Source organism: Crotalus tigris, unplaced genomic scaffold, assembly GCF_016545835.1.
Source record: "Crotalus tigris isolate CLP2741 ecotype Arizona unplaced genomic scaffold, ASM1654583v1 scf7180000017633.3093840, whole genome shotgun sequence".
Lineage (NCBI taxonomy): Eukaryota > Metazoa > Chordata > Lepidosauria > Squamata > Viperidae > Crotalus > Crotalus tigris.
This window is the reverse complement of record NW_024096527.1, coordinates 3,014,411-3,036,580: the sequence shown is the minus strand read 5'-3', so window position 1 is coordinate 3,036,580 and position 22,170 is coordinate 3,014,411. Positions and strand designations below refer to the sequence as shown.

Here is a 22,170-nt window from a genome sequence, read left to right as displayed (position 1 = left end):
GCAACAAAGATAGACCCACTGGCTGAAAGGGAAGCGTCCCTATGGAAACCTGCTTGGCACAGGAAAAAAGCCAGAATTAGACTGAAAAGAGAAATTTAAAATTGTGTAATGGATTAAAAGGCAATGCTGGATTTATGGTTTGTTTTAAGGATTATGATTTTTGAGTTAGAAGCAAGAAAAAATATAAACATATATACATGAGGGTGATTTTTAGAACGGATATTTTAAATAGATTAAGAATATTGGTGATAAAAGGAGAGATGAGAGAAATTAAGAACTAGAATACATCTGGAAGGGATACCTGAATTGATAACTTCTTGATTTAAAGTAAAATTTGATCTTGGTAATTGTAAACTGATAAAGTTTTAAAACAGGTTTAGTAATAATAGAAATTTAATTTAGAAATGGAATATTTTAAACGTATTATGTTACTTGAGGGAAATAGAGAGGAGACAGTGAATGTATTAAGTTGTTTATTTATGTTTTCACTTTTGAATGTCTGATTACCCAAACACCACAGTGTGTCCTGAGTACTTTTTCCTAAAAATTAAAAAAACAATAAAATATTTTTTTTAAAAAAAGCCACCCAAGCAAAGTCCACGTATATTGGATTGCAATGCTTATACTGGTTGTAAGATGACATTTATAATTTAATACGTATGAAGAGCACTGAGTTGGGAATGTCTGCTTCAAGACATATTTTTTTAAAAAATCAATGCATTTTTCCACTCTTTCCCATGCAGAAAGACCCTCTACTGTACAGAAAACCCTTTGTTGTTTGACAAAAGGGGGGCGTTTCTTGCCTTCTCTTTCATCCAGCTTTGGTGACTCACATGAAGGATAGACCATTACAGTCCTCCAGCAGAATTTAAATACTGTTTTCAAAGTTTTCAAAACTTTTTTTCCCCCCAAGTTTTAAAACAAAATGCATACTGTAATGCATGGGTCTTCAAACTTGGCAACTTTAAGACTTGTGGACTTCAACTCCCAGAATTCCTCAGCCAGCCCTGGCTGGCTGAGGAATTCTAGGAGTTGAAGTCCACAAGTCTTAAAGTTGCCACGTTTGAAGACCCCTGCTGTAATGTTTTTGACACAAAGGTGGTCCCACAAAACAATGCTAATCTTTCCACATGCAGTGATTCAGATAGTTGCAAGATTTTTGTTTTACGGAGTACATTAAGATGGGGACATTTCCTGTAATATGGAAGTAAGCAAGCTGGTACCTTTTCTTTATTTTGGACTACAGGCTCCACAATTCTTTACTATGAGCTGCTAGCAAGGGTTGATGGGAACTCAAAAATTCTCTGGAGCATGCAGTTACCTACAGCACTTCTGTTGTTAAATCTTTGTTAAAGGTGGTAAGAAAGGGAGGGCTGGCTATGGATGTAAACAGGTCCTCTACTTGGGATCCCGAAAAGACTTACAAACTAGTTTTGAAGTTCCAATGGGCCCACAATCACATGACCGCATTTTGGGCACTTTGCAACCTGCCTATATTTACAACTGTTTGCAATGCCCTGTGGGGTCATGTGATTGCAATTTATGACGGTGACTATCATGACTTACCATAATTGGCAGACTCAATTACAGTTGTAATTCGAGGACCACCTGAATCTGTTTTTGTTTTTTTTAAAAAAAATTGAAATATGAAATAAGCCAATTCATTCACTACTAAGATTTTTGCCTGGAATTCTCTTGAACCATCTGCACAAGTCATGGACAGAAGGATAGGAAGCGTATCGTCTGCTTGGGTTTTTCTAGCCAATGAAATCCCAAATAATTGAAATTCTGTCCCCAAACTATGTGTAATTATGCAGATTCTAACATTTTGAAAACTTAAAACCAGGATTCATTCTTATAGAAAACACAGAAATTATAAACAGATGATAAACAACAAGCTAATAAAAATATTTATAAGTGCGAGACCCTTTGTCATTATCTATTTTAAAACTGCAGATCTGAAAAACAAAAAGTAATAATAAAATGCCTGGAAATAGAATGCTATTTAGATGGAAAAACTTAAAATTAGAGGCAGAAGAATAAGCTAAGTCTCCCGTAGAAAATGGCTGGAAAGTAAAACACATGAGAATAATAAAAACCACAATACCAGTTATGAAAATTAAAGAAAGAGCAAATTTGTGAATAGTTTTAAATGATGGAACTAATGAAGTAACTAAATTAGTATTTTTTCCCCCTTGCGTACCCCTAACATCAAGCAGAAACACAGAAAAGAAAAAAATACAGTAATTGAAGAATAACTAAATAGAATCATCAGGATGAATGCGTGTAAGAATTTGCAAGCAAATTCAGTGTCATGGAGCAGAGTAGCAAATCCTAAACTTGAGCAAGGCATTAAAAAAAATCAACATGGAAGGAAACTTAAGTAAACTGAAACTCTCTCTGAAACAGAGAGAAGACGGGTAGGTGGGGGAATTGTGAAGGCTGTTAAGATATCTATTTTTTGTATCATTTGTTTCCTTTTTATAAAATTGTTCACCCCAGTCTCACACCATCTATTAGTTCAAACAAATCTAAGCAAAATTATAGGGATCAATACAATTCAACCTACTTCTTTCTGTCTTAAAAAGTTTGGAGAACTTTTTAAGCCAAGGGAAACGTCCCCATACAATGTGAGAGATTTTCACTGCCGTAATATACAATTTTGAACAATGGATGTCAATGTGGTGAGCGTGCGCATTCTGCCGTGCTCAAAGCACACTCACACACACAAATACACAGACACACAGACACACAAAAGAAGCAATCTGAAGGACCTCTATGGTTGGAACATAAATTAATTTCTCAAATTTTCGAGACACTAACCAGAAACATAAATTTTCACTACAGATGCAACTGAACCTACTTTTATTGTAAAAGCAAAGTGTCCTGTCTTTAAAGCAATCTACCATTCTCATTTTTTCTCCATACATCTCTCTTTTAGGGAATCCACTCAAAAGGGATCGAATTCTGTTTGGCCAGTACACTGTGGGCATGAGACGTCACAATCACAAATGATGACCCACTTCCACGGGAACTGATAGAATAGGGTTATGGTTGAGCCGATTGGGCCTTCTTTTTACTTTTTCAATCAGTAGGAATCTTGAACTGTTCTTCTGTGAAAGAAGCTGAACCGATTCAGTTATAAATTTGAAGCCATCCACCTTTAACCTACCCCTACCCACAAGTCTGGAATATCCATGTCATACATGTGAGCTACTAACACTATTACACATGCTTGAGCCACCTCTACATCCATTGTACCTCACCACTCTTCCAATTCATTCTAAAGATCACAAATCAGTTCCCAAGAGAGAAAAGTGAAGGATTGAATTCAATTCCTTTCCAATAACTTTCAATAAGCCAAGATGGAGCTCACCAATTACAACCTCCACATGCAATCAGTGGAAACTTAGGGAAGTTACAAAGCAAAAGAAAATATACTAGAAATCCCCAGCCAATTCTCTTCTCCCCAGAGTTAGAAGCTACCTAAACCGAGACATCCATCTCTCACGGACATTAAACTGCTGAGGTAACTGTGTTAGTAACCACAGATTTAGCCACTATACACTGAAGGGCATTGCATATTTGAAACTTAATTTACATTTACAACTGGAAGACATGTGACAAAACCTATAATGGGAGGTTTCCTAGTTCAGATTATCCCCTCATTGCCCTGCTAAGAAAGAAAGGAAATGATGGCTTATTATGTGGAAGAAACCAAATTTGCTTCCTACCTCAAATTGGAAAATACTTGGCTGATGCTGGGTCAAAATTCTATTCTTAATTTCTTGAAGAATATCTATTCTGCAGGAGGCCTAAAACAGGGAGGAGATGCACATTGCCTCCCTGCTGCATTCAACATTGCCATGCTTTGAAAGCTGTCTCAAAATTTGTGGTCGACTTATAATTTTGATATGAACAGGAAAAAAAAATTAAAACACACAGGAAGGAAAACTGTTAAAATCCAAAGGGAATATTCAGATTATACCTCATTTAATTACATCTGAATTGAGTCTAATTTATTCTGACACCACTCACTTTTTAAGGAATTCTGCCTCTAGCATTATTTATTGTTCAAAGACCAGGTGACGCTTTTAAGATAAGAAATGGTTTTGTGCCCTGGCTTAAAACTGTTGTTTCTAAGCGAAAGAAAAATTAATAATAATAATGATTGGGATGTTTATAGGTCTTCCAGACTCAGATGTGTGATACAGGGCCGCAAAATAGGTCTTGCCTGTGGGAGTCCTCCAGACATCTGGTTTGCTACATTATAAGGAGAATTCTAAATAAGATAAGTTTCATATAACAAGGCAGTCTTGAATTCCTGTTTTGAAGGCTCTGCCTTTCTAAGACTCCTGGGAGAATAGGAATACAGGTAGTCCTCGACGTAACAACCACAACTGAGCCCAAAATTTCTGTTGTTAAGCGAGACATTTGTTTAAGTGAGTTTTGCCCCATTTTAACACCTTTCTTGCCACAGATGTTAAGTGAATCACTGCAGTTGTTAAGCCAGTAACAAGGTTGTTAAATGAATCTAGCTTCCCCATTGACTTCGTTTGTCAGAAAGTCGCAAAAGATGATCATGTGACCCCAGGAAACTGTAGCCGTCATACACTAGTTGTCAAGCGTCCAAATATGTTCACGTGACTATGGGAAAGTATGAAAAACAGTTGTAAGTCACTTTTTTCAGTGCCGATGTTACTTTGAAAGGCCATTAAACTAGCTGTTGTAAGTCGAGGACTACCTGTATCATACTATGACAGTGTGAATATAATGATATCCAAAATATATGTCTTTAAAACAAACAGGTTGTTTCGAGTTGGGTAGAAACATAATGGTATGTCCAGCACCATACAGGTTATTTATGGCTGGAGGACCCAGTGAGCTTTGTGACCTTAACATGGATTTGCAACTGACAAGCAAAAGACCACAAACCAAACCACACAGTTTGAGAAAGCCTCCGCTTCTGACACATTTCTTCCACTCTGATGGGTTTTGGCAGATCCCTGAGGAAAACAAACCAACCTACTCAATCTGTTTTCGCCAGGGTGAAAATAAAATAAATATTCCCCATATCTTTTACATATTTCTTTCAGCGATCTTGAGCTGATCCTAAGATTTCCAGATCCTAAGACTCTAAAGAAGGAGCTCTGGAAGAGAGAGACGGTGTCGTAGGACCGATCTCACTGAGACCCTCAGTGTCCAAGTGCTATTTCAACCGTCCTACTGTACATCAGCTTCTTCCAACCTTCCAGATTTCCTGAGACTGCAATTCCCAGACTTCTTCACCCAATGAAGGTTCTAAGCCAGAGGTAGTCAACCTTGGCTCTTTTATGACTCGTGGACTTCAACTCCCAGAATTCCTGAGCCAGCTGTGCTGGCTCAGGAATTCTGGGAGTTGAAGTCCAGGAGTCATAAAAGAGTCAAGATTGACTACCCCTGTTCTAAGCATTTAGGGAGCTGCCTTCACAACACACCTGAAGGAGCATGAAGGGGGGGGGGCATTTTGTGTAGGAATCTGAATTTGTAATTAAAATTAACTGAAAAATCCCACTTCAGTCTCCTATCCCTCCCATGCTCTGGTTTTTTGTTTTTTGTAAAAAAGTGGCATTATATCCCCCACCCCTATGCCTCCCCAACCCTTTTTTTTCTTTCTTTCCCCCTATTTTTCCCCCATACACGCATCAAATAGCATGCAGCAACACCTGTGCATTGATCTCACTAGAGTTAATACGTTTTTTTTTTTTTAAGAAGGCAAGGCACATTATGTGGTATAAAACGTATTTTCTTTGTCTCGTGCAAATTAGGAAAAAATGTAATATTTTTTTCTTTTCTTTTCTCTTACTTTTGTCCCTCATCATAGATGTGGACTAAAGGGAAAAAGAAGGGGAAGAGAGGGGGTCGGGGGTGGAGGGAAAGAGCCTTTATGTATAATTGCCATGCACATTCTCAGCCAGCTGATTGGTTGAGCTAGGTCACATGAATTCCTGTTTAAAAGCACCATGCATTCTATATTGTAAGGGTTAAATCTTTCTTTTTTTTCCTTAGAACATTGCCTCTTCATCAATTGCAGATTTTTTTCTTCTTTTAGTTTCACTTTAAAAAAAAAAAACCTGATCAGCTTCCCTTACGAAGCCCCTCACTGTCTCCGTGATACAGTCCTAGCTCGGAGACATCTGACGAGGGCTTCCTCAGATAGAGGGCCTGCAATGGGTATTCATTTCTTCTGCCCAGTTCCCGCTTATGGGTTGAAACATGGCATCATCGTTTATTATAAAGGTGCAGAGATGTAAACAAATGCCGCTGGAAACTAGTGATGCCAGGTTCAAGGGGGAGGGGTACCTCGAAAAGTCTTTCGCTATCCTTAGTCCAAGGGAGCAGGTCAGAAGGAAATTTTACAGATGCGAACGCAAGGCCCAGATGGGTACCAAGTCGGCACTGGAGCCAAACTGCATAAAGGTTACGACGCACGAAGGAGACAGGAGAGCACAGAGGCTGGAGCTTTTCGACTACAATGCTGTACTGAAGACGGAAGTTTCTGGAACAGAAATTCACCTGAGAGAGGCCTATAAAGCCGTAGGAGTCGTTGGTTTCTGCCAAAACCCAGGGCAAATGCTACAGTAAAAGAGGAAGGGGGTGCTATAGTTTCTTCTGTTTTTTTTTTTTTAAATCAATTACATGTGTTCCTCTGGACATCATTGGAAAAATCTGGAACATCTTGAGCCTGTTGGGACACAGAAGAAGAAGAAAAAACTACTTCTCCCATACCAGAAAAAAATAAAAAAAATAAAAATAAAAGTCATCCGATCCTAGATGTCCTTTGTACACGGCAACAGGTTCACTCTGAAAGTTAGGAAAGAAATTTATACTTGTATATTGGGAATATTTGTTCACATACATGGAATAGGATATGCATTTCTCTTGGAAGTTCAGAGAAATGTATCAAGGTGCAAAGAACTGAAGATTAGTGTTGGTTGTCCAAATTTTTGTCATCTTTCCATCCTGGAGAAGATTGAAATGTTTTCTTCTTTTCTCATAGACACAGTACAAAGGTAACTAAAAACAAAGATGTGAATACTCTCTCAAAGAATCCTGGGACATGTAGTACGAGGGGAGAAGAATTCCATTAAAAATCCCTCAGAGGACTACAATTCCTGCAAATTCCCTGGAAAAAAAGAACCATCATTTAACTAATTGAAGTCTGCTGGATAGTCACTCCATTAGTGATATATACTAAGTTCTCACCATTTTCTAAGGAGTAAACGTTGGCCACTGACTTAGGCCAGAGGTGGGGAACTATAGCCTCTTTATGACTTGTGGACTTCAACTCCCAGAATTCCTGAACCAGCATGGCTGGCTCAGGAATTCTGGGAGTTGAAGTCCACAAGTCATAAATGGGCCATAGTTTTTCACCCCTGTGACTTAGGCCAAGGTATGGCTAGGTTAGCTCTACAAATCCATTTGTCTGTGGCTGAAGCATCTCATGTGAAGATACTGATGTTTTCTTGGGTTTTCCGATGAACTGTCCCTTGCAACTCATTGATCTCATTCTGCTTTCCAATTCAAATTCACTCCAGGATGTCATCTGGGATAGATTCCTTTGCCTCAATGAGATTCCTCTGAAATCTTGACAGTTTGGCACACGGAGGAGGAAACATTACAAATGCTTTTAGAATCATGGCGGATGGCACCAGCCTTCGGAGGAAGATTGTCCGGAAGCCAACATGGATTGACCAGTTCATCAGCTGTCCACCTGGCTCTCACAAAGGACTTGGAGCCACTCTCTGGCACCCCAATCTTGGCTGAATTCAAGGAAGTCTGATCCGTGGCCTGTAAAGCTTTGGTGTCTGCTAGGAAGGAAGGATGGGGATGGGTGGGTTTCGTTTCAAAGTGAATTGGATGGAGTGCCGTTGCTCAGCCTGCCCCTGCCCCGGGGGAGGGGGGGAGAGTCTCCATTACAAATGCCGCTTTCTATAACTCAGCAAAAGGACTGGAGCATTAAAATGTAGGCACTTGAACCAGTCCTAGATGGCTTCTAGGCTCCACCTTGGGGCTTGCATTCTGGTGGGGTAGGGGCAAGAAGAGATAGAGTTCTCTATGAAGGGGCAATGGTGGAAAGGGGCATCTCCCCTTCTCTGCTCCTACCGAATCTGTGTTTTTTATTTCCTCACGTTCTGAAAGGTGTCTGCGTAAGGCCCCACTTTGCACCATCCCGTCACAGTGGATTGGACGCTGATCCTCTCCACACAAATTACAGATACACTCTAGATTTACCTTCCTTATCCCTCCACTCTCCTGTTGCTTTTCTCCTCTCCCTCCTCTTCAAAAGTGCATTTCTTACCAAAAAAAATGTGCAATCCATATTAGCAGTCATCAAAATCATCTCGAAGCTGGTCTACAAGGGCATGCATAGCTCTTTGTACACAAAGTTGGAAGCTCAGGAGGGAGAGAGAAAGCGAAGCCCTGCTGATCCACTGACACCCTCCCTCCCACTCAATGTCTTCCTGTCCCCCCCCCCCCAAATCAGAGATTCAACAAGTCGCACATGTCCCTGCTGGTGTTCATCGGACTGGCTGCCCGCTTTTTGAAGAAAGGATGTTAAAGCTGGGCGGAAGCCACCTTGAAGAGAACCTGCATGTCCCCACTCCACCTCCAAGAGCAATTCCTTCCCATAAGAGAACAGGCTGACAAAAGTCCATACAGGCTGAGGAGAAAGAGCCCATCTCTCAGCCTTGGTCCAACTTTAAGGCAAGGGTTAGACAGACCTATGGTCATGGCAGAGTTGCAGCAAGGGGAGTTGGGGGTTGCTGTTGAAACACAGTGTAGTAGCAAATTCTTTCCTCACCCCACCCTTGAAGAAATGCCCCCCCTTCCCCCCAGAGTTCATTCCAGCCCAACCCAACGACACATGCGTGGTTTCAACATTCACAGCCGAGTTCCAATGTCTCCCCGCCCCCAGACAAAAATCAAAACCCGCCACCATTCCAAACCATCTGGTTCAGGATTGCACTAAGTCGACAACAAAGTTAAATTTAAGTGGCTTGCATCTGTTCCCTTCTCCCACAATAACAGACTCCGTCAAACCAACCCGCCTCCTTCCCTTTCCCCGCCCCACACCATTGGCACTCAAACCCATTCAAAAAAAAAGGGGGGGATGTCTTTTGACATTAAAGCGCAAAGCATTCTGGGAGAGGAGTGCAGAAAACAAGCCACGTGTCCCCTTCTTCTCCACCAGAGAAGTCCTGCTCACACCACCGTCAGTAAGTGCTGGAGACCAGCAAGCCCCCATCTGAAAGCAACACAGAGATTTCCGGGGTGGGGGGGAGAGGAGGACAAATTCGATACACTGAAAAAAGGTGCTCAGCATTTGAACTTTTTCCTCCCTCTCTCTCTCTCTCTTTCTCTTGAAGGGGGAAATTAGCTCACGTTGCATCTTGACCTTGGCCCGTCTTCAGCTGCTTGACCAGTCTAGATGGCTTGTAGTGCAGTCTCTTGGTCACGCTGACCCCATTCCCAAAGGAGGAGAAGCAGGGAGGGTGTTGAGCGTAGAAAAAAAAGAAGAAGGGAGGGTTCTGCAGCAGGCCAGATTATTATTATTATTTTTTACTCACAAGAGATGGAGAAGATAATCAGAAACTTTTGCATATACATCCCTTTTGAGCATGAGACAGACAGGAATTCCAGCTGGCCAGGGACTGGCAGGAAGGATGGGGAAAACCAGGCCCTCCAAAAGGCGCGTAGTGCTTCTGGCCAAAAGGCCTCCCCTGGGAGAGCTGCCTGCTTGAATTTTGCTCATTTCAGGAAAGTCGCAGTCGGGATGGCTGGAAAGCAGGGTCTTTTTCTGTTTTTTTGTTTTTTTTTAATCTTTTAAAAAGAAGTTTGAGCTTTTCCCCTTCCCTTCCTTGTGTCCTTCTGTGATGTCTCTTCATGATGTTGATGTTAATTCGTGCTCTTTCTTTCTTTTTTTCCTTTCTTTCTCTCTCTCTCTCTCTCCATGCTGCCCCCAAGGTTTGGGCCAAGCGTGGGAGGGCTGCACTGTTCTCCTCAAAGGAAGCCCAAAGCCCGGGGGAGGAAAGGAAGAAGAAGATGATGATGATGATGATGATGCAGATGGAAGCTGCAACTAGCCTAGATACCAGGACTGGAAAAAAGATTGAAAACAAATTACTAAGGTGGGAAGGGACCTAGATCTCCAGGTTTCCTCACCCACCCACTTACCTAAGTATCTATTCACAGTGACATCTGAGTGAAATGTTCATTTTGACACGAACTTCAACATCTAGTGCAGTGGTTCTCAACCTTTCTAATGCCGTGACCCCATAAAACAGTTCCCCGTGTTGTGGTGACCCCCAAGTGGGTGTGGCCACCAATAAGAGGGTGTAGGACAGCTAGGGAAAAGGGAAAAAAATGGCGGACTGCATTGTTTGGCGACCCCTGTGAAATGGTCGTTTGACCCCAAATGGGGTCCCGACCCACAGGTTGAGAACCACTGATCTAATGAAAAGGGCTTCACCCATATCATAGCAGCCACCTTCAATAAGAAATGAGCACCCTTTTCCCTGAACGATTCTCCCTGCTTAGATTTTTATAATGAACTCCTTTCCCTCCATCCAACTTTTATAAAGGGGCTATTTGTACCCCAGGGTTGAAAAGAGGAGTCCATGGTGCCCTCTGAGCCTGGTTTATTTATTTATTAAAATTTATAGACCGCCCCACTTCCGCAGGACTCCGGGCGGCTAACAATAAAAACACAACATAACTTAACATAACAAACAATACAAGAACATTCATCCAGGGGTCAGATTTTATAAACCCCAGGCCTGCCGGAAAAGCCAGGTCTTAAGCAGCTTGCGGAAAACCAACAGGGTGGGAGCAGTCCTAATCTCCGGGGGGAGCTGGTTCCAAGACGTGGGCGCCATCACAGAGAAAGCCCTCCCCCGCGGCCCCGCCAAATGGCACTGCTTGGCCGACGGGACCTGAAGGAGGCCCAGCCTGTGGGATCTAACCGGACGAAGGGAACTATGAGGTAGTAGGCGGTCTCGCAAATAGCCTGGCCCTGAGCCATATAGAGCTTTAAAGGTAATAACCAACACCTTGAATTGGACCCGGAGACCAATAGGCAACCAGTGCAGCTCACGGAGGATAGGTGTAACGTGGGTGTATTGAGGAGCACCCACTATCACTCGCACGGCTGCATTCTGGACCAACTGTAGTCTCCGAATACTTTTCAAGGGTAGCCCCATGTAGAGCGCGTTGCAGTAGTCCAGGCGTGAGGTGACAAGGGCATGAGGGCATGGTTGTTTGCTCACAGACATTTCATTACCCAAACTGGGTACCTTCATCTACAGCTTAACAGTATGCTAATCACTGCTAAACATTGATGTTACCTAGCTTGAGTAATGAAACGTCTGCAAGAAAATAACTGAACTCAGAGGGCACCAAGGACCCCTCATAGTGACCTTCCTTCCTTCCTTCCTTCCTTCCTTCCTTCCTTCCTTCCTTCCTTCCTTCCTTCCTTCCTTCCTTCCTTCCTTCCTTTCTTTCCCTCTCTCTCTATCCTACCTTGATTACTTTTATAAATAACTCAAGGCAGTAAACACACACTACATTACTTCCTCCTCCCATTTTCTTCACAACAGCCACCTTTGGCTGAGAGTGACTGACCCAAAGTCATCCAGTTGGCCTTCATGCCTAAGGCAGAATTAGAAATCACAGTTTCCCATAAGCATAAGCACATCCACATGTTGGCTTTGATCTCTTCCCCCACCTCACTTTTTGAAGCAGGCAGGAAATTAGATTGCCCCCACAGTACACCCTTCCCATGCACCCAGAAAAAGGTCTGTACTGAACTGCTGCCACACTTCAATTCCCAGAACTCCCCAGCCAACCATGGGTCTGGAATTCTGGGAGTTTAAGTCCATACATCTTAAAGTTGCTGAGGTTGGTAAACACTAATATAGGCAATGGCTCGTGGACGTATTTCCAGAAATGGTTAGTAGACCATTTTGCAACCAAGGCAAGGAGATTGTGTGGATTTGCCCATAAAAAGGCAGCAACACCTGGGGAAAAATGCATTCCTAGTGAATTTTAGGATGTTCCTTATGCCCAGGATTTTGCTGGATGTACTTTGTGGAGGACAGATGTTGGGACAATATGATCGCTATCCTAGAGAGGTCTTGTGGAGTATGATGAAGTCCAAAATTAAGATTAAAAAAACAGAACTATTTCCAACTGCTTTTTTTGTTACTACTTTTAAAAATTAATCTGCCAAGTCTCGTTATAAATCAAAGTGAAGGAAATTTGGCCACTGACTGGATGAAAGGGGAAAAACAAACAATCTAGTCCAGGATAAGAGCCAGATATCAACCTTTGGAGTGTCCACAAAAAGGACACAAATATAACTTCACTCCACTGTCCCCCCACCTCCTTCCGGGAATTTAGAGAGAGATTGCTCTGAGAATACAGGATCTATATACTCATTAGAAGTAGCAAGTAGGATCTGGACAAAGTTCAAACATGTTCCTATTGCTGATTCCAGCCAGCCATGTTTTTTTCATAACAGATCTCCAGGTTTTCTCATTTTTCCCAACAGTCAGCCAACAGAATTTGGATGCAAACTACCCCCTCATGGTTAGGATCTAAGATATTCATTCATTAAGTGGCCTTGCTTCCAAGAATCTGTCAGATCCAAAGCCAACTGGGTCTTCTGGCCAACTTCCCATCTAGCTGTAGTTGAGTCCTAGCATCTAAACGGGATAGTGAAAACAATAGTAGGTCAGGAACCCAGGTCAAGATTTTGTCAATGGAAGTCTTTTCTTACAATTCTGGCGTCAGATAATTCATAACTCCTCAAAGACAGGATTTCATTAAAAAAAGAAAAGCCAGACTTCTCAGGAACTAGCAGCTGATGAGTGAATCAGAGCCTATATACAAATCAGGATTTCGTGAAGCGATAATGACTATGGTGACATTTCAATGCTGAATTTTTAACACTGGAGGGCAGGGCCCTGGACAAATTTGCCATCTATTCTGGGGATTTTTAATCCGGCTGCCAGTTCCAAAAACTCCTCTACTTACTATCTCCTGAGCAAGCAGTATGAGCCGAACTCTTCTCTGTTGGTATTGTAAGCAGCAAAAAGGTTCAGTCTCTCACTTTCCCATCAAATACCTCTGCTTGGTAAACAACAAAACAGATGAATGCTTGCAACTTCCCTGTGGCCTTCCAAGTCAGTGCTGCCAAAACTCTAATTTGCTCCTTGGTTTTGCTGAGTGGGGCTTTATAATTTGTGGAATTACTTTGGAAGCAGGAAACTCGAGAGAGGAGAGGTCAACAGATCACGACTGCACAAAGAAGGAAACTGCCCACAAAAACCACACTAAGGATGTGCCCACAAACAGCTTTAGGGTGGCTGAAGAGATCCAGCAATAGAGGAGGGATGCTTGGAGAATGTGTGAGGAAGAGAAAGAAGAAATGAAGAAGGTTTGATGACTCTGAGCCCTCTCCGAATGTGTGAGGAAGAGAAAGAAGAAATGAAGAAGGTTTGATGACTCTGAGCCCTCTCCGAAATCAGTGAGCATCTACAAGTTGTCCTGCCAAAGGGCAACTTTTTTTTTAACTGAACAGAATAACAGAGTTGGAAGGGACCTTGGAGATCTTCTAGTCTAACCCCCTGCTCAGGCAGGAAACCCTATATCATTACAGACAAATGGTTGTCCAAATTTCTCCTTAGTTCTAGGTTGGTTCTCCCCTTGATTAGTTTTCATTCGTTGCTTCTTGTTCTGCCTTCAGATGCTTTGAAGAATTGGTGGATCTCTTCTTCTTTGTGGCACCTCTTAAATATTGTGACACTGATACCATGTCACCCCTAGTCCTTCTTTTCATTAAACTAGACATACCAAATTCCTGCAACTCTTCTTCATATTCAGTAGACATTGAATATCAAAATCTGAGGACCTGAAACTAAACCGGGCATCTAAAAGCCATGGACGTAGCCTTCAAAACACTTCCCAAAATTGCCAGTATTGTAACTTTTAATGTGACCAGAAGGAACAGGCTTACCATATTTGAGCTGCCAAAATCCAGACCATCACAAGGTTTCAGGAAAGAGGTATTAGGTATTATTGCTGCTATTAGTGGTTCTCCAGATTTTTGCAGCCCAAATATGTAACCCCCATGGAAATTAAGTCATTAAAATACATGTAATCATGTATCTGGGAGTATCTTTTCCAACTGTTGCAGCATATGAAATCTTAGGCCTTTTAATAAAAGACCTGAAAGATTTTTCATTGGAAAAAGTACTCCCAAGAATCCTGATTTTTGGGGGTGGTGGTGGTGGTGGCGGCAGGGAGTATGATAAACTACCATGGCTCTTCTCCTATATAAAACATATAAGAAGACATCATAACATTGATATCTTGTTACTATTAAATTAAGTTATAAAATATTGTAATGTTTGACTTTGTCCTTCTGAATTCTCTGTTCTTGTTCTACTTCCATATTGTAAGATAGCTCATGATCTAAATTAAATCTGCTGATTTGGGTGAGGGGTGCCTTCATGTCAGTCTTGAGTCTTGGTGACTGTTTGGATTGGTCCCTGCAGTTTTCTTGGCCAGATTTCAGAAGTGTTTTGCTATTGCTTTTTACTTCCTAGTGTTGAGGGAGAAGGAATGCCCCAAGATCTCCCAGCTGGCTTTATACCTAAGAGGAGACTAGAACTCATGTTCTTCTGGTTTCTAACCTGGTTCCAAATCCACTAGACCAAACTGGCTCTCACATATCACTGAGGTTGTCAAATATGATGAGCACCCCTACAAATATAGAGAAGGGAACTAGGGGATTAGACATATTGGATCTAATTCTCACTAATAGAGATGAAATGATAGAAGGTGTTGAAGCCACAGGAACCTTGGGGGGGGGGGAGTGATCATGCAATATTGGAATTCAACATTATGGAGGCACAAGCAATAGAATACAGTCAAACCAGAGTCTTGGACTTTAAGAGAGCTAATTTCAATAAACTTAGAGAGAGCTTGGGAAGGATTCCATGGATGAGAATCCTCCAGGGGAAAACAACTCAAGAAGCTTGGGAAATTTTAAAAAGCCCAAGTCTAGCATAATACCAACAAAAAAGAAAAATAACAGCTCTCAAAAGAAATCAGCATGCCTGCATAAAGAACTCTCCGATAAACTGAAAGACAGAAAGGACAAGTATAACAAGTGGAAAGAGGGGCACAAAGCTAAGGCAGAACATCAGCAAATAGCCTGAGGCTGCAAAGATGAAGTGAGGAAAACTAAGGCTCAAAATGAACTAAGGCTTGCAACAAAAGTCAACAATAACCAAAAAAAGCTTCTTTCAACGTGTAAAAAACAAGAAAAAAGTTAAGGAAACGATTGGTCCATTAGTGGGAGTGAGAGATGACTAATCATTGGCGCCAAGAGAGAACATTTTTGAATTAGTTCAGACCCCAAAACAAGTGAGCAATTTCCTTTTATTTAAAAGGAATCTTATAATTAAATATCACAAAGGGAACCCAGACTCTTAAAACTGCTATCTCAAATGTAGATGAACCCAGGAAGGAGGGGGTGCACCTCAGGAAAAAAACATTTAAAGGACAAGTCAAACCAAATTTAAAAGGACCAAAGTTTTTCCTGTCTCGCATCCTTACTCCCCCTCCCCTAAGCTATTCTGGGCAAACTGCCAAAACAAAAGAGAAACATCCCGGAGAGAAAGAAAACCCGGATGCCTGTCTCAACGCAACAATTAAGATACATCAATAGGTTTTTGCAACACTAAAACAAGACCTGAACCATATAGAAACATATTTACATGAACAAAGAATCTTTCCTGGAGACAGTATTAATCGCTACCGGCCAATAGCAGACACAAACTAGATAGAATTAATTTAACAAAAAACCTTTCAGAAGTCAAATCATAATTTCAATAACTTTAGGGGTATAAAAGGCAAATCCCTTCACCTTGGGAACTCACTAGCTAGTCCAGGAACCTCCGCTGTATTGTATGGTGCCTGGTTTCTGTAAATAAACCTACTTTCTGGCAGCTTGCTTCGTTCTCTGTCATTTCTTCCATCTGAGCTGAAGGTCTGCTTCCCAGCTGGAGACCCAGAAAAAGAAAATCTTCCCACAGGAGAATATGGCAAGAAGGTAACAAGCAACAGGGAGAAAGCAGAACTATTTAACTTGTTTTTTGCATCTGTCTTTACACAAAGGGAAAAAAAGCCTAACAGTACCACAAAAAACAGTACCACAAAAAACAGATTAAAAACACAAGTTAAGATAGGCAAGAAAATGGTAAGTGAGCACCTGTCCAGCCTAAACGAGTTCAAATCACCAGGACCAGATGGATTACACCCCAAGGCTCTCAAGGAACTGGCAGATGTGATCTCAGAACCACTGAACTATATTTTTCAAAGATCCTGGAGCACCGGGGGGGGGTGGTGGTGTGTGGAACTCCAGTCCAGAGGACTGGAAAAGAGCTGATGTAGTTCCTATCTTCAAAAAAGGGGAAAAAATAGATCCAGGAAACTACAGACCTATCAGCCTGATCTCAATACCTGGGAAGATTCTGGAAAAGATAATCAAACAACGAATCAGTGAACACCTAGAGGCAAACAAAGTCAGTACTAAAAGCCAACATGAGTTTGTCAAAAACAGATCATGCCAGACAAATCTTATTGCATTCTTTGACCAAGTGACAAAATTAGTGGATCAGAGGAATGCTGTGGATATACAGTAATTTACTTGGACTTCAGTAAGGCATTTGATAAAGTAGATCACAACCTACTACTTGATAAGATAGAAAAATGTGGGTTAGACAGCATCACTACTAGATGGATTTGTAGCTGGCTGACTGGTTGTACTCAGCATGTGGTCCTCAATGGAACTGCATCTACATGGAGGGAAGTGTGTAGTGGGGTGCCCCAGTGCTCTGTTCTAGGCTTAGTGCTCTTCAACTTCTTCATGAATAATTTGGATGAGGGGATAGATGGGGAACTCATCAAATTTGCAGATAACACCAAGCTGGCAGGAATAGCCAACACTCCAGAAGATAGCCTTAAGATATAGGAGGATCTGGACAGACGAACACTGGGCGCTATCTAACAAAATGAAATTCAGTGGTGAAAAAGGAAGGTTCTACATTTAGAGAAGAAAAACCAAATGTACAGGTATAATACAAGTGGTACCTTGCTCAATAGTAGTAACTGTGAGAGAGATCTTGGAGTCCTAGTGGACAATCACTTAAATATGAGCCAGCAGTGTGCTGCAGCTGCCAAAAAAGCCAATACAGTGCTAGGCTGCATTAACAGAGGGATAGAATCAAGATCATGTGAAGTATTAATACCAATTTATAATGCCTTGGTAAGGCCACACTTGGAATCCCACATCCAGTTTTGGTCACCACAATGTAAAAAAGATATTGAGACTCTAGAAAGAGTACAGAGAAGAGCAACAAAGATTATTAGGGGACTGGAGGCTTAAACATATAAGGAATGGTTGCAGGAATTGGGTATGTCTAGTTTAATGAAGAGAAGGATGAGGGGTGACATGATAGCAATGTTCCAGTATCTCAGGGGCACAAAGAAGAGGGAGTCAAGCTATTTTCCAAAGCACCTGAAGGCAGGACAAGAAGCAAGGGATGGAAACTAACCAAGGAGAGAAAAAATCTAGAACTAAGGAGAAATTTCCTGACAGAACAATTAACCAGTGGAACAACCTGCCTCCAGAAGCGGCGAATGCTCCAACACTGGAAGTTTTTAATAAGAGACTGGACAGCCATTTGTCTGAAATGGTATAGGGTTTCCTGCCTGAGCAGGGGTTGGACTAGATGACTTCCAAAGTCCCTTCCAACTTTATTATTGTTATTGTTGTTATTATTGTTGTTGTTATTATAATATATCCCTTTCAGCGATTCCTGTTTTTCATGGCTGCAAAAAAGAATTGCATATGAAGGACCAGTAAGTTTTACACTGCCCCAATCTATATAGAAAATTCAAATTATTCTCCCAAATGAGATTGATTTATCCCTACATTTCCAGTTAGTGCTGTTTTTTTCTGAGTGCACCAGGCTTACACAACGGAGCCTCTGAGCATGTGAAAAGAGCTTGATATATTTCTGTAAAATGTTTATATCCCAGCTATACTCTACATAGCTCATAAAAACATAAAAAACCCAACTTGGTTCAGCACTTGTTTCAATAGATTTCAGTTCAGTAAATAACCAAAATTGTTTGAAACTGAGTGGTGCCCAAGGGAAAATTGATTTTTCTAAGTGGGCTAAGGGAAACCAAAATTATACATTAGCAGATTCTGGGAGCTGTTGAATTCATCTGAAATTACAAATAACAATTCATAATAATGAATTTGAGTCAAGCAACATTTCCCAGATCCTGCTCTCCAAACGAGCAGGCAAGACTTCAGACAAAAAAACATGCAGGATCCAATATGGGTTGGGCACCAGGCCAGAGGTTTAATCTTCTGAGCTTTCGGACTTTGTAATAAACAAGGACACACATTCAGTTTTGCAGCTACTAAGACTGTTGAACGAACAGGCACCAAAAACAGCCAGGAAAGTGATGGGAGCCTGGGAAACAGGCTTCTCCTCAGTCAACAGGAGTGTTGATTTACCCCCAACTTATCAAGTACTTAGGAAGTGGGGGTTTGGCAGCACAAGGAAACAACAGCCAAGGACTTAATAGCTGGCCATCGACACCCCAATCTACACCTAAAAAACTACACACAACAGGCACCATATACAAAATAGCCCAAAGCACACAGAGAACTTCCCTGAGGATGGGCTCCAGCAGAAGTTTGAAAACTCGGAAGACAAAACCTCAGATCTGGGTGATCAACCCACAGTATCCTGGGGCTTGCATCTTCACCTTCATTTGTGGAAAAAAAACAGGCATTCTTGGCCTGGTGGAGTAGCAGGAGGACTTAAGTGCTCCGGAAGAGACTTTTGCTAATGTCACAAGGCCAAGGACACCAGACACACATCTAGCAAGTTCACACTCTGGACATCTGAGGCTCCAAGAGAGACAAGGTAGTCCTGTGGATAGTTTCCTATAAGATCTTGGCAGCTTGCGTGCTAGCTTTGTATTTTCTCAAGGTAGCTTGGCCAGGGACAGGATCTCAAGGAAATGTAACTAGTTCAGCCTCAAAAAGGCTTTAATTAAAATTGGAAACCAGATGGGAATTTAATGTTGGCTATTCTTCATGTCTGGTTACCAGCAACTATGGTTGAAAGGTTTGTTTGTTTGTTTATTTATTTATTTATTTAAATACATATTTGCTGGGGTTTTTTCATACTTATTTCCAGCAGGGGGCAGTACAAGCTTCTCCTTGTACTCTCATTTTTGATAAAATTTAGTTTCTGGGTTTAAGTCACTGCAATACTGCTTGTACATGCCACGAAGAAATATAAAAAAAAATAAAAAGTGCTGAACTGTTGTTCAGGACACAGACTACAGTAGCAAAGCTAGAATTCTGTAAAATAACCCCAATCATTTCATTTTTTTCCTAAGAATCTCATTTTAAATTTGATATAATGAATATTCTGGCCCTGATGAACTATATAGGCAAACTCTGAAATGTATGGAATATATCTGTTTTTATATACGCATTGTTTTATATGTGCCACTCAAAATCACTTCTTGTGAGATGGGCAGCTACATAAATTTGATGAATACTTAAATATCTGCTAGAATCTCAAGCATCCCAAGTGATAAACTTTTTTTCTCTCCAGTAGGTATATTCTACTGATCTTTTGGATTATCAGAACCAGTCAGTTCTGCCCTGAAATAAATGAGGAAAAGAACATATCCATGGTACTTTTGGATAAAACACAGGATTAAAATAGATTAATTTTCATAATGTTTCTTTCTGTCTCTTTCCCCCAACATTAGCTGCATTTAGAAGAGTAAAGAGAATTGACTCCAAATTGGCCAAGTGAGCATCAGGACTGATTAAAAGAGTTGAATCCAAATCTCATTCAAAGTTCCCTCATCACTAGACCTGCCAACTAATATAACTGATATTGTCAACAGAAGATTGACTTTCCTTGTTGCAAAAATGTGGGCTATTTGGGCAGATAATTATTTTTTTCGTTTTTAACCCCACCTTTATTATTTTTTTATAAATAAGATGAGCATATATAATACTCCTTCTTCTTCCTATTTCCCACACAACAACCCTGTGGGGTATGTTGGGTGAAGAGAGAGTGGCTGGCCCAAGGTCATCCAGCCAGCTTTCATACCTAAGGCGGGGCTAGAACTCAGTCTCCTGTTGATTTTCCCAAGATCACCCAGCTAGTTTTCAAGCCTAATGCGGGACTAGCACTAACAATCTCCTGGTTTTTAGTAGCTTTTTAATTTGTAATTATTTTTTAAATTTTTAATCTAGACTATGCACATTCCTATGAGTATATTTATTCGATAGCTATATCGGTAAATCTGGATGACGCCCATCACAATGGGGGTGGGGGACTACGCTATAATTCTTACAATGCTCAGGCAGCATTTGCAGAGTCAGCAGTACCTGGTGAGATTCTCTCTCTCACTGATCTTTCTGAGCTGCACAACTGCAGCCTGAATGTGGCGGCCTTCACTGCTTTCTACTTCCTCTCTCTGCAATCAGAAGCGGTTTTTTTTTTTTCTTCCTTGGAGAGTTTTCAAACCACATAACGGATTAAAGCATGCACAAAAATGATGCACAAAGGGAGACAGCGAGCACCTGGGTGTCTCTTGCCTATTGAAAGCAGAGTAGAAAATCTCCTTGCATTATTATTATGATTATCATTATCAAAAGACTTTGTGTGCAACACTAATTGCAGCTCTCTTCACTGAGAAGTCCCGTTTTGTTTACCCAACAATTTATTTTGGAGTTCATAAACAATGGACAAGAGGTGACATGGATTTAACCTCTTGATACTTAATTCCAGCACAAGGCTTCATACCTTCCTGCAAGGAGCTTCCTATATTATTATTATTATTATTATTATTATTATTATTATTATTATTATTATTATTATTATTATTATTATTATTATTATTATTATTAATGTTATTATATATTATTATATATTATATTATTATTATATTATTACTGCTATTATTATCATTATCATTATCACTATTCTCCTGTTATTTCTCAGTGCAGTTGCTGCTGGCTTACCTTACATCTGCAATCAACTAAGTATTTGAGAAGAAGCAAGAACAAGGAGAAGAAAAGTTATACAATAGTCCAATGGTTCTCAACCTTTGGTCCGCAAACCGCTGGGGAGCCGCGATGTCATCACAGGGGGTCCTTGAAGTCTTGATGCAGTCTAGTGCTTTAAATCTTGAGTTAAGTCTTGGTGGGCCATGGCCATGGTCTGTGGCCACAAAAGGTTCGTGGTGAAGAAAAGGTTGAGAACTACTGCAGTAGTTGATTTATCTTGAACTAGCCTCTGGCAAAAGATACAAAGACTGACTAAAACACATCAAGACCGGATAAAACATATGAAGAATGGTTGCTGGAATTGGGTCTGTCTAGTTTAATGAAAAGAAGAACTAGGGTGACATGATAGCAGTGTTCCAATATCTAAGGAGCTGCCACAAAGAAGAAGGGGTCCACCCATCTCCAAAGCAACTGAAGGCAAGACAAGAAACAATGGATGGAAACAAATCAAGGAGAGATCCAACCTAGAATTAAGGGAAAATTTCCTGACAGTTAGAACAATTAACCACAGAATAGCTTGCCTCCAGAAGTTGTAAGTGCTCCAACATTGAAGGTTTTTAAGAAGAGATTGGACAGCCATTTGTCTGAAATGATACAGGGCTTCTTGCCTGAGAACGGGGTTGGACAAGAAGACCTCCAGGTCCTTTCCAATTCTGTTATTCTGCTAAAAGCTGATGGTGTTAAAATAAAGGAAGAGATGGACCCCGGCCCAATACCCCTTCAAACCTGGAACCAATATTGCCTTTGTGGTTAAAGCTAATGCAATCCTGGGTTGTATAAACAGAGGCATAGAATCAAGATCATGCAAAGTATTAGTACCGCTTTATAAAATCCTAGTGAGACCACACATCTGGAATACTGCAACCAATTTTGATCACCATACTACAAAAAAGATGTTGAGACCTTGGAAAAAGTTCAGAGAAGAGCAACTAAAATGA

General features: G+C 41.0%; 1 protein-coding gene across 5 annotated transcripts in view; it reads right to left on the bottom strand.

Moving 5' to 3' along the window:
- Nucleotides 1-5,735: 5,735 nt before the first annotated feature.
- Nucleotides 5,736-22,170, bottom strand: part of NFIC (nuclear factor I C) — a 181,257-nt gene continuing 164,822 nt past the window's right edge. For all 5 annotated transcript variants that reach the window (XM_039334795.1, XM_039334796.1, XM_039334792.1 and 2 more), the window contains one exon: nt 5,736-10,141. In XM_039334795.1, the coding sequence (XP_039190729.1) occupies nt 10,124-10,141 (18 nt within the window). In that variant the 3' untranslated portion in view covers nt 5,736-10,123. The remainder of the gene's footprint in view (nt 10,142-22,170) is intronic.